The following is a 16,676-nucleotide window of genomic DNA, read 5'->3' on the forward strand; positions in this document are numbered from 1 at the left end:
GGTCCAGTTCACAAAAGCACCATGAGAAAAGGCTGCCGCTAATGTGCATTTTTATATACGGGAATGGATACTGGGCCTCTGCTATAGCACATTTGCAAAGCTGATCAGGGTCCGGTATGGTTTCAAATTAGATGTAGGACCGTGTGTTGAGATTCATCAATTGAAGGGTGTTGGACTAGATGACCCTTGAGGATCTCTTCCAGCTGTACAATTCTATGATTCTATGACTTGCCTAGACTCACATAATGAATTCGTCACAGATATGGGACTTTAATACAGGTAGTCCAACTATTAGTTGGTTGTCACTTTTGGGTAAGTAAAAGCTAACAGATACCTGCAGTCCAACAAAGTCCATTGCAGTGCATCCAGCACAGAAGATATTCACATGGAAATGGAGTGGGAGAAGAGAAGAACTATCAGTTCAGCTGCTTGTACTCCCAGCAGAAGAGCCACAGGAGCTTTATTACAAACATGACTCTAAAACAACATGGAATTGGCCTCCAAAGCTGTGCAGATCAAGGTCTCATAAAGCATTACTCCAGCTCCGTGAATTAATGTAACTGGCTTATGTTCATGTTTATGTTCTCCTTATGCTACTCTGCCTTTATCCCACAGCCCTACTTACTTACTCTTAATATTATTATCTCTATCCCCAAATAACCTGCATAAGTATCAGAAAACTACAGATGTCACCAAGCATCACATAAATGAAACTGGTCACATGGTAAGCCAGACTGAAGCTCAACTGATTGTTCATGATTTAGACCAAATTTATCTTCATACCCAACATATGTGAACAACTCAATCCAGGTGAGGGTTAACAATTACCATGATTTAGGACAAGTGCAATGGACTTTCCAAGTACAGTGTCTATGAATACAGTACCTAAGGTGTGGGTGCCTTGCAGGTCAAAAGGTTAAACACAGTTATTAGTTGGGAAGGTGTCTTGTTCTGCCACCATGAATAGACTACACTGTGAGTGTGTCTGAACCACACCAATATTTGCCAGATTATATGTTAAAACTGACAAGATTTCACATGCTAAGATCTTGGAAATATTTTTCTTTAGATGCATTCACACTAACGAAAAGGAGCTTTACTCCCTTTTCACCTTATTTACTTTTAGGCAGAGGAAGAAACACAGCTTAGACCAAACAAAAGTCTGTGCTCCAGACCGGCCCAAGTCCAGATTAGAATGGGTGCTGCTTATCAGGAATGATAAATTCTGCAACAGCCAGACAATAAAATGAACTTCATTGTACTGTAGTCACTGCAACAAGCTTATGGCTGGCATTACTCAAGTTTCAGAAAAATCATTCCTAGTGCATGGACCCTAGAGTTAAGGATGCAACAGGTTAAAGAGTAAAATTTTGAGATATTCTTTAAGACATCTGACCATCTTCCTATCTAAGAAGCAAGAGTGCATAGCTTTTAACACAAAAAGCTCCTACCAATGCTAAGAATAGAATAGAATGGATTAAATTTCAGTTTGTTCACAGTCATCTATATCAAAACTGTCTCCGGATACCTGCTCAAGAGTTCTACAAACTTTCTAGGATTAGTAGGTAAAATGTGAGACAGTTGGGTCTCTGCTGTAATTCAACTGATAAACTTTTTCAAATAAAATGTTATATAAAATTGGTTATGGATGACTTCACCTAGAAGTTTAATGCAAAAGATAGGATGCATGGGGGAGGGGCAGAATGGAACACTGCAGCACCACAGGAGTCAAAAGGTATGAGGTGATGCAAAAGTCACAACAGCATCACCAGCTGAGTATATCTGATCAGAATGGACTGAAGCCAGATCAAAACTACCATCCAAGCCCAGCCCAGCAAGACGACACAAAAGAATACAAGGTCTATGACAGTGGATTTCAACCTGAATGATAGTCAGGGGTGCCTTGGGCAACACTGGCCTCTGTCCCTCCCTCCTTCCTTCCTTCCTTCCTTCCTTCCTTCCTTCCTTCCTTCCTTCCCTCCTCTGATGCCCTCTCGGTTCTCTGCCTCCCAAAGGCCTGCACAGATGTTCGTTGCAGCAGCCCTGGCTATAAGCTCCCCAGGTGAATGGTGCCTCTGCGGCTGGCCAGTGGGTGCTTCCCAGGCCCCTGTGGGCAGTGTGAGGAGCCACCTCCCTTTGGGGCAGGTGGTGGGGGCTGAGAGACCAGGGGCTGCCCAAAGGACTCCCTAGGAGAGGGGAGAGGAGGCTGAAGGAACCATCCATAAGGCAGCATGTTTGAAAAAGAGTGAGATGCTGTCGACTCTGCAGGCAAGGAGTGACACAACTGGGCTCCTGAGTCCCACAGGGGTGCCTCAGAAAGAATGTAGTTGGTCAAGGGAGCCATGGACTCAGAAAGGTTGAAAACCTCTGGTCTATGGTATGGAAAGCCACCAAGAGGGTCACCCTCCACATCCCCAATCCATTCTCAGCATAAGTCATCCGCCAGGGTGACCAAGGCTGTTTCAGTCCTGTAACCAGTCTGGAAAACTGATCAAAATGAATACAAATTAACAGTTTTCTCCAAGACAGCCAGAATTTGAAATACAGTTCGAGTACATTCTGCGTGGGAGTACAGAGGTGAAAAAATAGAACATGAGATTCCCTAGGACTGAGATGTAGGGGAAGAGAATGACAAGAATTGTCTAGGGGCCAAAAGATAAAGTACGCTGAATGACAATAGGGAACAAGGCAAATAGGGAAGGGTTATGAGGGGCATTATATGAGACTATGATATGGGAAGGTGGTTACACGTAAGAGATATGGGACACAAGAGAATAGTGATTATAAGGCCAAAAGAAGGAAGTGCTTTATGGGTCAAGATAACAGGAAGAAATAGGGCCATTCATTTGTTGGTATGGAGAGGATTTCCCAGGTTTCCCCAGCTTTCTCTTGCTCAGCAACAACATGGAAAATAACAAAATGGCTTCTCCACCCTTTATCTTAATAAATGCATAGATAAAGCTGAGCAACAGCCATTTCTTCCAATTTTCATATGCTTGTGGAACATCTGGAACATCAGACGTTTGTGGATTAATACTGGATTTTCATAACCAGCCTCTGATAAACAAAAATGCTGCAGATGAAGCATTTTATAGCCCTTTTTATGACAAAGCACATGCAAAATGATCATCCAACCAATTTCTGTCTCATTTCTTTCTCATGCAGACTTTCTGAAACATCTCCCATGAGTGAGCCCTTTGAGAAGAACTAGCATTAAGGTCCTATTAAAATTGCTATTTCTTGCTGCATTTTCAGGGCACAGCATCCCAAACACATTTCCAACTACAGAAGCTCATAAGCGACAGATTGGGAGTAGAAAGACCTTAATGCCATTCATTGTTTTAGCACTGTTGTGATATGTCATACTTTGTATTGAGCAATAAAATAACTTCCAATAAAACAAATGCCTTCTGATTCCAAAGCCACTCACAAAAGAATCATCTATGTACATTCTTACTAAAAATAAGTTTTGAACATATTCTAAGACACTGTACATTTCGGATATAATCCCCTATTTGGGAATAAGTGCCATTGAACAAAACAGAGCCTATATACCAGGAACCATGCACAGGATTAGCCGGTTAGTGCAAGAGTACAGAATTCAACAAAAGAATATAGGTGAAGCAATATCCTAGCATTTTAAAAACGTAAGCTCAGGAAAACCAAAAACAGAAGACCAAGATGTAAAAGAGTGCTTAATAGCTTATGTAGGCAATGATCCACAGCATAAAAACACATCCTGACTGGAAGGAAAATACTAAGATGTACTTCCAGTAAGTCTAAGCTCAAACAGTACAACTCAGCAAATCTAAAAATATTCATTGCTACTTTAGCAAAAATGCAGAAGAATGAGTCATGAAAATAAATAAGATAATTGGCAGGCACTCCGGCCATTCAGTTCTCAGCCTACACTACTACTCTTAATTCTTGTTCGAAGAGCTAAATCTTATCTTCAGCAGGGTAATTTCAATACCACAATAACAAAGTGGGTCATCAGTTCATAGTGCGAAACGAGGACAAATATAACAAGGGGGGGAAATAAACAAATCTTGATACTTTATAAAAGATTTCTAATTCCATGTTTAAACAGTGGGGAGAAAATCTCAAACTGTATCAAACTACTCTAAGTATTTTTATTCAGTAACAATGTAGGCAAACCTAGTTTAGGAATGCAGTAATACAAAGAATGCAAAGCAAGATGCAACTCATTCATGACTCAGGGAATAATGAGACACACCCCAATTTCAGTTCAGTTTACAGTAGGAAACAGTAATTATTATTTAGCAGACCTTGGTATTAGCAGTATCACCAATTCCAGATTCTCTTAGCAATGCAACTTTTAGGTGAATTCATAATTACTATAAGACATACCAAGTAATATGATTATATTTATATTTGCATAGTCCTTTGGAAGCCTACAGAGGGCTATTTGTTGTATACTATTCAACCCACTCTGAGACAAGAGTTATTTTCACATATAAGGTATCTCCAGTACCATTCTGCAATATGAGATTAGTACATACAAATCAGTATTAAACCTACGACACAAAATGAAAGAGAAATCATTCATGAACCAGACAATGAAATTATGCTAGCTACCAATTCCTGTTTATAGTCTTGCTAACCTTTCCCAACCATTCCTGTTGGGAAAATATGTGCTTAAAATATGGCTCTTGCTCTCTATACAGTAGGGAGTTAACACATTAAACAAGCAATTAGATGGCTATACTGGAGAATAGTTACTAATTCTGGCTGTAAAGGTAGAACAAAATGTAATGAAGATTTGATAGCACAAATGCTATAGGATGAAGTGAGTTAAAATGAATGGGATGTTTGCAACTAAGTAGACCCATTCCAATTAATAAACTTTAATTAATATACTCCTAATACTGTTTTGATGGATACAAGCCAATATGATTCAAAATCAAATGTCTATTATCCAAGAATCACTGGGAGGAAAATCTGGCATGCTTCTGCATGAAGTGCATACAACAGAGCAAGCTGGTATAATTCACCAGGTCAAGAAAACTGTGAACAGGGTGCTAGATTAGATGGGCCTTTGGTAGAAGGCCAAAGCAGAACTCTTCTTATGATCTTAACAGAAATGGTATTGCAGCCCTTAACTTTCTCATTCATTATTTTTGGCCATGGCACATGTTGATCAATATCAACTTTCAGTTTCTGTACCTGCACTTTTCCTCTTGAAGTTGAAAGAATAGCTAAACCCTGATGCCTAAAAACAGCAAGGAACTAAAACTGTTTGAATTGCCATTTGTCAGTAGTGTTGAAGCTGGAGAAAGACACTGATACTTCAAAGTTGCAGACAAAAAATCCTTTGTTAGTCTATAAAAGGAACAGGGAATAGAGGAAACTCTAGGCAGACAGCCCACAGGCCAGTTCACTCAGCCCAGTAATTATTGTGGCAGTAGATATTTGCTTTGCTTCTTTTAAACACATATATTTTATAACTAGCTTATGACCCTCAGTATGACAGGTCTTCTGTTGGTTGAATTTGATTCCTGATTGTCATTCTGTCACCATTACTAGCACTGTGTCTCTTGCCGATAGCGTTTCTGGCTGCCACTGATCAGCTGCTCTGATTAGCAAAGGGCCTTCCAAATCATGCAGCTGACTCCCTTTGAAGAGCAACTCATGCCTACATGGATCAGACAGTGTCAATAAGAAGCCCGATAAGCAAAGGGAATGGAGGCAGAAAGGAAAAGCAATTGTTGGGGAAACAGGTGGGGAATACAAGACTCAATACTGAAATGTTTTAACAGTATTTGCTGTTGCTTATAGTGATAGGCCCTTGGCTATCTTTATTATAAATATTTCCAGTGATGTAATGAATAGCTGGTGAAACATTATATATATGAAAAATATAAACTTAGAAATCACTTTCCTAAACTGTTGATGGGCATTAATAATCTGAACAAGGCAATCATAATTAGGGTAATTTCTGCCTATAACATCGCTAAGTGCCATTATCTTAAACCGTGGGTAGGCAAACTAAGGCCCGGGGGCCGGATCCGGCCCAATCGCCTTCTAGTTCCAGCCCACGGATGGTCCGGGAACCAGCGGGTTTTTACATGAGTAGAATGTGTGCTTTTATGTAAAATGCATCTCTGGGTTATTTGTGGGGCATAGGAATTCGTTCATTTTTTTCTTCAAAATATAGTCTGCCCCCCCCACAAGGTCTGAGGGACAGTGGACCGGCCCCCTGCTGAAAAAGTTTGCTGACCCCTGTTCAAGAGGGTTGTTTTTTAACTGCTCACATGTTATAAGTGCAGCAAACACTGAGCAGCTAAAGCACATATGGGATGCATTGTAGCTATTTTCTCTTCACACACTCAAGCTGACTCAGATAGAGGAAAAACCACTGTCACAGTATCCTAACAGCCAGGAGCATGCAAAACAGGAGAAATCATATTATGGGTGTTTCCCCTTCAATATACAGTGGTACCTCGGGTTAAGTACTTAATTTGTTCCGGAGGTCCGTTCTTAACCTGAAGACCACTTTAGCTAATGGGGCCTCCTGCTGCCGCCGTGCCACCAGAGTACGATTTCTGTTCTCATCCTGAAGCAAAGTTCTTAACCTGAAGCACTATTTCTGGGTTAGCGGAGTCTGTAACCTGAAGCGTATGTAACCCGAGGTACCACTGTACTTTAACAATCATCAATTTGTTTATACGAACACACACTCTTTTTAAGAGTGAAGAATCAAGTAACTTGCACTGGGAGAAGCAACACTTGTTTTTTCTAAAGAATTCTGAAACTAATAGAGTTCAGGGTAGTCATATTTCACAGTACAAATTTGTACAGTTTAAGGAGTCATTGTTTGGCACATACTTTGTTAACTAATAGCTGTGTGAAAACATAATTGTCCTTACAGTGAGACCTGCAATGATAGTTTCCTGAAAATTCATTGAGGCTGAAATCCTATTACCATCTGCACACACTAATGCTAAAATGGTAGAGTTCTCAAAATCTATTCAGTTTTTCTGGGAAAAATAAATACTGTAATACTCAAATGTGAATGTATTACTATCCTGTCATAGTTCTTTAGAAGGAAACATTGGGGGCAAAAATATTTAATGACATAAATAACACTAAATGTGGGTGGCAAAGGTAAAATGAAACTATTGCTCACTCAATTTCACTGTAATCCCATCACAAGGAAAAGGCATGCACATTTTAAAAACCCAACTAAAATTAAGGATTCTGGAGTACTCTGTAGTGACTCTGAAAAAAGGTTGAAAATGGATCATGAAAACAACATCTACAGAGCTTAGATAGTTCCAACCATAAAAATACAGTGGTACCTCAGGTTACATTCACTTCAGGTTACAGACTCCGCTAACCCAGAAATAGTACCTCGGGTTAAGAACTTTGCTTCAGAATGAAAACAGAAATCGCGTGGCGGCGGCGCGGCAGCTGTGTGAGGCCCCATTAGTTAAAGTGATGCTTCAGGTTAAGAACAGTTTCAGGTTAAGAACGGACCTCCGGAACAAATTAAGTACATAACCAGAGGTACCACTGTAATTCCATTGTATTTGTATACCACATTTTCTCCAAATAGTTCAAAGAAGGCAACATGCATGCATTTTCACATACGGAAATAGGGTCCTCCATTCAGATCTGCTCAACTGAAATACATGTGGAACCATTAGATTCAAGTTTCTATACATACAGAAATAAAGGATAGCATAACAAATTGGCAACTGTCAATACAAAAACTGCTACTATGTGTTATAATGCATTGGTGATTTGTTTACTTTTTAAATTTTGACACAGACAGCAATTGCATTGGGGCATATCTCTTGCAAGAATTTGTGAGGGATTGGTTCTGTAACTTTGCACTTTAATACACTGTCATCTGTTAGTTGGATAAACAAAGTATAGCAACACACAATTTACCATTTACATTCTGCAAATAAAAATACACTCCAGGGAAGAAATTAACATTTGCATATGCTGAGTGTAAACAATTGGGGTACAAAACTACTCCAGTTTATTTTCAATGCTTCTTGCAAACAAAGTTGTCCCTAATAGGTGTTAAGTACTTCAGTTACCCTCAATATCACTTACTACAGCAGACTTTTGGAAGGGTGACTTCTTTATGATATATGCTAGCCTTTACCAACCTTGTGGCCTCCAGATGCTTTTGGACTACAATTCCCATCAGACTCAGCCAGCATGATTAATAAAAGCTTCCACTGTTTTCTCTCCATTCCTCACTTCTGTGCTCACATCAACCCCGTGAGGTAGGTTAGGCTGAGAGAGTAACTGGGTCCAAGCCCCCCCAAGAGGTAGCCAAGCAGAAATTGGAACCCAAGTTGTTATTCAAGACGTCGCTCATTACATCACTCTTCCAGTTTATTAAATTCATCTTATTTTCAGTGTCTTTACCACTCTTAAGTATCCTCACAATTCATAACTGAACTGCACATTTTAATCTCTCTTCTGGTTGCACCCATATAGTCCTGCCCATATGTTAAGATCTAACTCAAAGAGCCTGCTTTGAGTTTTATACGCAGGTCCTGTTTTATGGACACAACATATTCCCTGGAAATGGCAAGTGTTCCCTGGAAATGGCAAGTTAAGCAAGTGTTCACATAATGAATCAATGATTTCCATTTATTCCTATGGGGAAATTTCTAATGCGTTCCTGAGAAAGGAATAGGTACTATTTCCTTGTGTTTGGATAAGTGAATTTGTGTTTGTAAAGCAGGACCTGTGTGTATTTTCAGGGACCTGAAAACACTCAGCACCTTCAGAAATTCTTCATAAAGCAAAAAGAGATGAAACTTATATTATATCTTGGAATTTCTAAGAATAGAAGGTTAGTTGCTCGGCACTTATGTCACTAATAACATCAAGTGCTATTTACTAGAGCACAACCTTCTCAAAACAACTATACAAGATAACCAGACTATGTAAGTCAACTACCAGACATCAACTATGTACAGAGACTGAGAACCCCCACAAGGGGCACATTCCTTTCTGGGAAACCTTATGAGGGCCATATACTACTGGTAGGTAGGGGACATAGGTAAAAGTGGGTGGAGCAATGTATGCCAATTTTATCTTTATACTAGGGACTAATGTCTGCATACACCTCTTTCCTCCATTGAGGCAAGTCATTATCGACCATCAAGAGCCAAGCAAAAATGCACATGGAGAGTGTGAAAGAAGACCAGAGAGGGGTAGGACTGGTGCTCAGCCATGGTCTGAGAAGAAAAAACTTCAGGTAACTGTGAAATAATCTTACAAAACCTACACAAACTGAATTTCACTTCTACATTTCACACCAAATGCTTCTCGTATGCAAACTTTAAATAAATGTGAATCTTCCAAGGTTATATTATAATACTCCACAAGAACAATTTTGATAAGTCTTTGAGTAACCCTATCATCATCATCAGTATTCCATTGTTATCCCAGCTAACCCTCCAACAACCTTCATTTCCACAGTGCCTTCCTACATACTATTACATATAGGAGTTATATATTCAATTCTATTTTCTTATCTTTAGGAAAATTCTGTATCCTCATTAATCATGACTGTTCCTCTGGTGTTCCAAAATTCTGTATGGGTTATCAATATCTCTCTGAATTAATTTCTCCTTCCCCTTGAAGCTCCCATGACTTGCCAGCTTCACTATAACGACAACCTCCCACACATTCCTATCACCTACCCCTACTGAAAGGATTTCAGAACTCTTCCAATGACAAGTGATTATTATTCTTGCTGCTGTCAAGTTGTTAACTACAAACCGAAAAGGGGAAAAAAACTAGACATACAGATAGCTTGAAAATGTACTTGAGAATACAATTGGTTAATTTCTCTTAGAATAACTTTGCCCTCATTTCTGTGAAATGTACAAGAGGAAGTGCAAGCAACTTGTATTTCCTCTCTGTGGACATGACAGTCATCAACCTCAGTCATAACCCACAGAAGCAATGCTGAGTTTTGCTTTTGATGTTACCCAAGTCATGCATAAAGAGAACATGAGAGTCATACACCAGCTATGTAATGTGTGAAGCCCACTTTCAGTTCTTAATCAAAATCCCTTGAGATCTGTACTTGTTAAATGTTGTATAACTAATCATACCAAAATGGAAACTACTAAGCAAGAGATTAAATTAACAGTTCCAGACAGGAAATGGCAACATAAAAGGTAAAGGGACCCCTGACCATTAGGTCCAGTTGTGGCTGACTCTGGGGTTGCGGTGCTCATCTCGCTTTATTGGCCGAGGGAGCCGGCGTACAGCTTCCGGGTCATGTGGCCAGCATGACTAAGCCGCTTCTGGCGAACCAGAGCAGCGCACAGAAACGCCGTTTACCTTCCCACCGGAGCAGTACCTATTTATCTACTTGCACTTTGACCGAACAACAGGAGCTCACCCCGTCACGGGGATTCGAACTGCCAACCTTCTGATCAGCAAGCCCTAGGCTCTGTGGTTTAACCCACAGCGCCACACACTACTAAAGGAGAACCTGCCTTGTCAGGTGAACAGCGCAAAAGATACTGACTGTCATTTATGGGCATATCATCCAAGTAAATATACAGATATACCATAGGTATAGAATAACTATACCCACTAAATTTATTTTTCCACTTGAGCACATTGTTTTTAATGCACTTTAAAACTGGAGTCTTTCCATTAACTAAAGTGGATGATTGATTGATTGTTTTTTACTTCTATGGTGGTGATACATGATTACTTTTTCCTTCATACTCAAAATACCAGTTTGAAACATTTGTATTTTTAGAAGAAAACCAAGACCATTATTCTGTTACAGTAACTTGTGTCAGCTTACAACTTTATAGAAAACTATAAATATTCCTTGGCAGAGTAAGTTTTAAAAAAACAAACCCTTAGCAAGCCAAACACACTGTCCATATCGACACAAAAGCAAGAAAATTTAATTTTTACTTTATTTACAGAACTCTTGAGACATTTTTTTAAAATACTGAAGACAGCTTATAAATCATTATAATCTAACACACCTCACAACTGTCCAAGGCCTTCTGTCAAACTATGCTACCATGAGTACTCCCAAAAACAAAAGCCTGGCATAGACTAGAACAGTTATTCATAACAAACATGAAGAAACAAAGAGTTCAGCATAAGGTCAGCTCTTACTACAGAGCAGAATGATATTCAGCATTGGAATAAATTTCAGCGTAGCTACAAAAGTAATGGCTGAACCCATTCAATATAAATATTCAACATGACTTGGAGAATAGTTTGTTCACCCTCGAGATGCATACGAGTGGCTTTTTTTTAAAGTTTCCAGTAAAGAATTGAGCTAAAATTATGAGTTTCAGGGAAGGGAAGGGAGATAAACAGAAGTCTAATGTGTCCAACATTTTAATATTTTTTTTACATGCTGTGTGCATTTTTTAGTATATGAGACTACAAAAATAAAGCAGTGTCTTCTTGGCTGAGTGTCAATTAAGCTACAGAATTTCAAACACAGAAGTTTACACTTGTGCTGGTTTAGAATTGACTATGGGGAAACTTCTGTTTGAAAATCAATACCTGACCTTCTCTCTGAGCCCTGATCTAGCAATTCAGTATCACCTGTTAGGAATAGACTCTATATAATTACATTGCCGCTTGAAATATAACTGCAAGGCCTAAAAATGAAAACCTTTCCTATGGTAGCTTACTGTACACTTCTTTACAAAAACCTAAAGCATGGACAAAATGTAGGATTGTTCTTTCAGGGACTTCACATACACTTGTAAAAAGTAAGATCCTCCTAGCTGCAAAGTATCATCCTGAGTTGTATGAATTCAAATTTAAAGCTGGGTGGAGCACAACACTCACTACTACTGTATATGGAAAACTGGTCTTTGGAGAGGCATAGAACAAGCAGCCCTTTTAGAGTTAAAATGTATACCCCAAACCCATTCTTCTGCAGCAAATACAGGTCTCTGTCATGTTTAATAATAAAGGTCATAATTCTGTTTTATTTACATGCACTTGAGTGATACTGAGATCAGTAGGACTCATGCATCAGTACGAGGGTGCAGGACTATCCTGCAGCTTATTTAACTCAATTTATAAAATGTTTTAATAAGCAGAATAACAAGGCTTGCTGAAACAGCTACAACTTCTGAAATCTTCTACAAAAAACAACCCATAGTCCCAAACACATCAGCATAGTAACTAAAGCAGCAATCCTAAGCCCACTTACCTAAGAGTATGCCCCACTGAATTCAATGTGACTTACTTCTAAGTAGACATGGTTAGGCTTGCTATCTGAAACATTTAATAGCAATTTGATGCTAACGACATTTAACAATATAGCTGATGGGATGCTTCCATTTGCAAATACAAATACTAAAGGCAAAATTAGAAGAAAAACACACAGTATAATCAATGACCTAAGCATGCTATGAGTAAGTAGCTGAACTAATGTAGTGTGCAAAAAACATCCTGATGGACCATACAAATACATGTTATTGCACAAATCAAAACAGATTACCTAAGCACCTGTGTTGTACTTAGAGATGTATGGTTTTCCAAATTATACATGCTTCAGTGAAAAAAATATTGGTTATGGTTTACCAAGATGTCTGAACTGACAGGTCATGTTTTTGCAATAAGCCATAATCAGAAACCATGGTTTATGCTAAATATAATTTGGCACAATATCTGAATTGACCAACATTAGTTACAGCTGTAGCTATGCCATAGAGTTGTGTGCACTAAGCAATGAAAAACAAGAGCAGACGAGCAAATTTAAACCATGGCTTTGAAACCTCAAACCATAGTTAGTACAAATTGTTGTTTGGTGCAATATCTGAACTGAGCCAAGTTCATTCATAACCCATCACATGCACCAGGTCAGCAGGATTCTAACTTCTGTCACACAATAAGGCTTCAAGTTTTTTTAAGAACTTGCACATACACTTACTTAGCTGACTAGGACCCCAATGCCTACAACTTGGAACACCATCTCTTGCTGCAGTAAACAGTAAAGGGAAAATGTGTGTCCCTAAACATCCAGGAGCATCAAATAAACAGAAACCAGATTTCAAGTCTGTAGTAAATGTCCAGTGCATAATTGGACTTCTGTATGTCTCCTGTGCAGTTCTGAAAGTTTTTTGGGGGAATCACACTGATGCACTGTACATCCGTGATACTATGAGTCACCTTTAACTGCAGCTGTACTAGTCAGTGCACAGCACTTTACAATTGGAACCAGACCAGGAACCATTCATATGTTATAGGAAGTTTTCTGCAAACTTTTAGATTTCAGCCTGCATAGCTCAGTTGGATACAGCATGGTGCTGATAACGCCAAGGTTGCAGGTCCCCATATGGGACAGCTGAATATTCCTGCATTGCAGAGGGGTTAGACTAGATTATCCTAGGGTACTTTCCAACTCTACAATTCTATGACTCTATGAAAGCACCGCACATAAGCAAAATGAATGAGATCTCCACTCCTCCCACCATTCGAGCCTCCAACTGTTCACACTGGCTGGAACCCATCCATGTTTACAGTGCAGACAGATGCAGAGTGAGGTATCTCATATATAATACAGTACGGATGAGCAGAATGCATCAGGTGCACCTTGACTTCCACATCTTCACGTAAGGCCTTGAAGAAAAATTAATATTGTGTTGTCCATGACAAGGTTACTCTTCAATACTGTTATTAAAGCAGCATTAGTGAAAGAGTGTGATACCAACTAAAGAACACTTTGAAATCCCGTTAAATTTTCAGAGCTTTGCACATTTCTTCAAGGTGGCACCTAGAAGTCTGAATTTTGCAAACCTATTGGCCACATTTGCACCCCATGGTAAGCCCCCATGGCTTACTGTATAGGATTGAAATTGTACTCTTAGCTCCTCCCCACTAGTACAAGCGGAAACCAATCACAATTTCTGGCTCTGTGCTACATTTGAACCAGGGATTGTGGTTTGTTTCTCTCTACACCTGTCACAATAATCTAAGGTTGTGCTTGATTGATCCATCATGCTGTGAGCAAAACAAACCACAGTCCCTGGTTCAGACATAATGCCAAACCTGGGGTAATGGTTTGTTACCTTCCTGTGGGAGGAGTGAAGAGGGCACAAATTGTTTGCGCACAGTAAAACATCACAACATAAAAATGGAAGAAATAGCTAGCTACCAAATTAAAAGAGGATGTGCTCTGCAATCAAAGAGGCAGTTATGTGTTCATTTGCAGAGCCCCTTGTAGAATCTGGACTTAAGTCCCCTTGTCCTCTTGTAGTTATCCTCATTTATTACACTCACACTCAAGAATGCCTACAGTTGACAGCAAGGCCCCAAAGAGGTCTCCTCTACAAGTACAAAATGAAAGCTTCAGAAACAGTTTGCAGAGCAGAACCTGCAACCTACATGTCATTTTAAGTATTGCATTTTGTAGAAGCATTATAGTTTTATCACAACACCAGGATATGTTCTAGGTAAGTGTGACAGCCCAAATGCAATGAGTACAAAATGCATTTCAAGGAGTTTATAACATATTTAATTTAAAAACTGTCAGATATGTGTTGCTGTCAATCTTACATACTCTGCTCCATTTATATGAACAACCCATAATCAAATGTGGGTTGTTCCGCCCCCCTGCAACCTTTTTCTCTTTTAAAATTGAAAGACAAGGTCACAATTTTAAAAGATTATGTAACTGCACATTTGATCACATTCTAAAATCCTTTTTTCCAAACAATGAAGGAAATTTGTAACTGGTCATCTTTTTTAAACAGGAGTTAAAGTTGGTGGAATGACAACTGATTTTACATAAAAACTGTACAATCAGACATGTTAAGTTAGTGTTTCTGTGTTGGAGGCTGCATATATGATCTGCACACTAAAGTATCTCAGTTCCCCGCCCCCATTCCAGTTATCTGAAAATGGTGGTCAAAAAGAGAACTTCCCTCAAACCCAGTTCCCTAAGGCACTGGCACGAAGGCTACAAAGTATCTATTTGAGGAAGCCTTTGCTTCCTACAGTTGTACCTCCAACGCTTTGTTCACCACCTCCTGGAAACAGCAGCAGAAAGAATCTCTGCAACTATCCTATAAAGCTCTTTTCTACAGGCACACATTAAGTATTAAGCATTACTATTTTCTCTCTTATCACCAACCGGCAATTGCTAAATAAGAAAAGCGGTTTCTAAAAAAGATTTGGTTCAGGTTTGACACTGAAAACTGCCTTATAAGGTATAAAAGCCTGAAAGAAGGAAGAGCCTTTGACAAAACTAAGGAAGTTCCTCTGCGCTTGCTCACAAGAGAGGGTGGACTTTTTTTTTCACCCACACAGAGAGAAGTAAGGCTGAATAAATGACACATATGGAAAAATCATGGCACTGCTGAACAAAACTGCCACTCTAAATAATCCACATAGTATAAATGCATATTCAGATTTGGAGACAATTACAGATCACCCAGCCTGGATTTAAAAGAAATAAGGATTAGAATCTATGCTGATCTTGACTCTGCGCCTAAGCTCTATGAAAGTGCATTTTCCTTTCAGAAAGAAATGAAGCAGCACTGCTTCCTGAAAGAGCTAACCAGGCCGTTGAAATGAACTGATGGTGGATGAGTTCTCTCTGAAGCAAAGAGGGTAAAAAAAATTAAAAATCCTGATCTTAGGATATATAAGTGCCCATTTTCAGAAGCTAGCCTGTTCCCAGTCTGGAAGAAGAGAGCCAATCTATTTGGTCGCCCTGCTGCAACCAACACATTGAATAACATTTTTTTAAAAATAAACAACTCTGGCGAATTGTAGCCTCAACGACTTTATGATGGTGAAGACAATGCAACTCCCATTTCCACAGAAGGCCGAGCCTCTAAAGGAATGAGTAAGGGCCAATCCCACATATTTAAAAAACGGGAAGGTGAGGGAAGCTGTGCTGTTTAGGGTGTGACTCCCCTCTCCCTCCCACAAAGGCACACAGTTCTGGATGCTTAAAAAAGCAGGAAGGAGGGCCATTGGGCAACCTGCTCAGAAAAGGCCAGTCAGAGGAAAATGAAGGGGGGGACCCCACCTCTTCCCCACTCCCATTCCTTCCTCCACATGACCCTTTCTCCCCTTAATCTTTTCACAAGTTGAAGGCTAATATAGGCATGAGTAAGAGGGGAAGGGCTGGGGGTGGGTGGGAGAGAGAGGAGGGGGAGACATGCGTGGGGAGGAGGACAGATAAAAGATGCCTGGCGCTGGGGTGGGGGGGGTGGAACCGACGTCCCTTCCGCCGCCGCCACCCCCTTTCTTTTTTTTAAATGAAAAGGCAAGCTACCACTCCCACCCGCATTCACAGCCCCGAATGAAAGGGAATCGCAAGGCTAATCTCAATGGCTCCCTTCCCCGCCCTCTCCAAAACTGTCAGCAGCAGAAAAAGCAGCAGCAGAAAGAAGAAATAAGAAAAAAATAAGAATAAGAGCAGTAGCAAGGCAAGGCGCCCATTCAATCTCTCCTCGCCGCCGCTCACCCTGTGCCACAGTCCACCACGCAGGCCGGGAGCCGCCCTGCCATCCTCCTTCGGGTCGAGACGGCGCTGGGGGAAAGGTGCGGAGGACCCCGCTGGGCTCGCGCTCTCTCCTTCCTTCCACTCTGGGGGAGCGAAGCCACCCACTTCCGCAAAAGGGAGCCCGGCCAGCCAGCCCCTCCCTGCCCCAGACGCTGCC

At 40.2% G+C, this 16,676-nt stretch overlaps 1 protein-coding gene across 1 annotated transcript in view; it reads right to left on the minus strand.

Annotated features, from left to right (window-relative positions):
- The window catches only part of ACTR3 (actin related protein 3), a 34,341-nt gene extending 17,665 nt beyond the window's left edge, over positions 1–16,676 (minus strand). Inside the window, exon 1 of the mRNA XM_053405079.1 lies at positions 16,481–16,676. Within this exon, the coding sequence (XP_053261054.1) occupies positions 16,481–16,524 (44 nt within the window). The 5' untranslated portion in view covers positions 16,525–16,676. The remainder of the gene's footprint in view (positions 1–16,480) is intronic.

This window comes from Podarcis raffonei, chromosome 1 (genome assembly GCF_027172205.1).
Source record: "Podarcis raffonei isolate rPodRaf1 chromosome 1, rPodRaf1.pri, whole genome shotgun sequence".
NCBI lineage: Eukaryota > Metazoa > Chordata > Lepidosauria > Squamata > Lacertidae > Podarcis > Podarcis raffonei.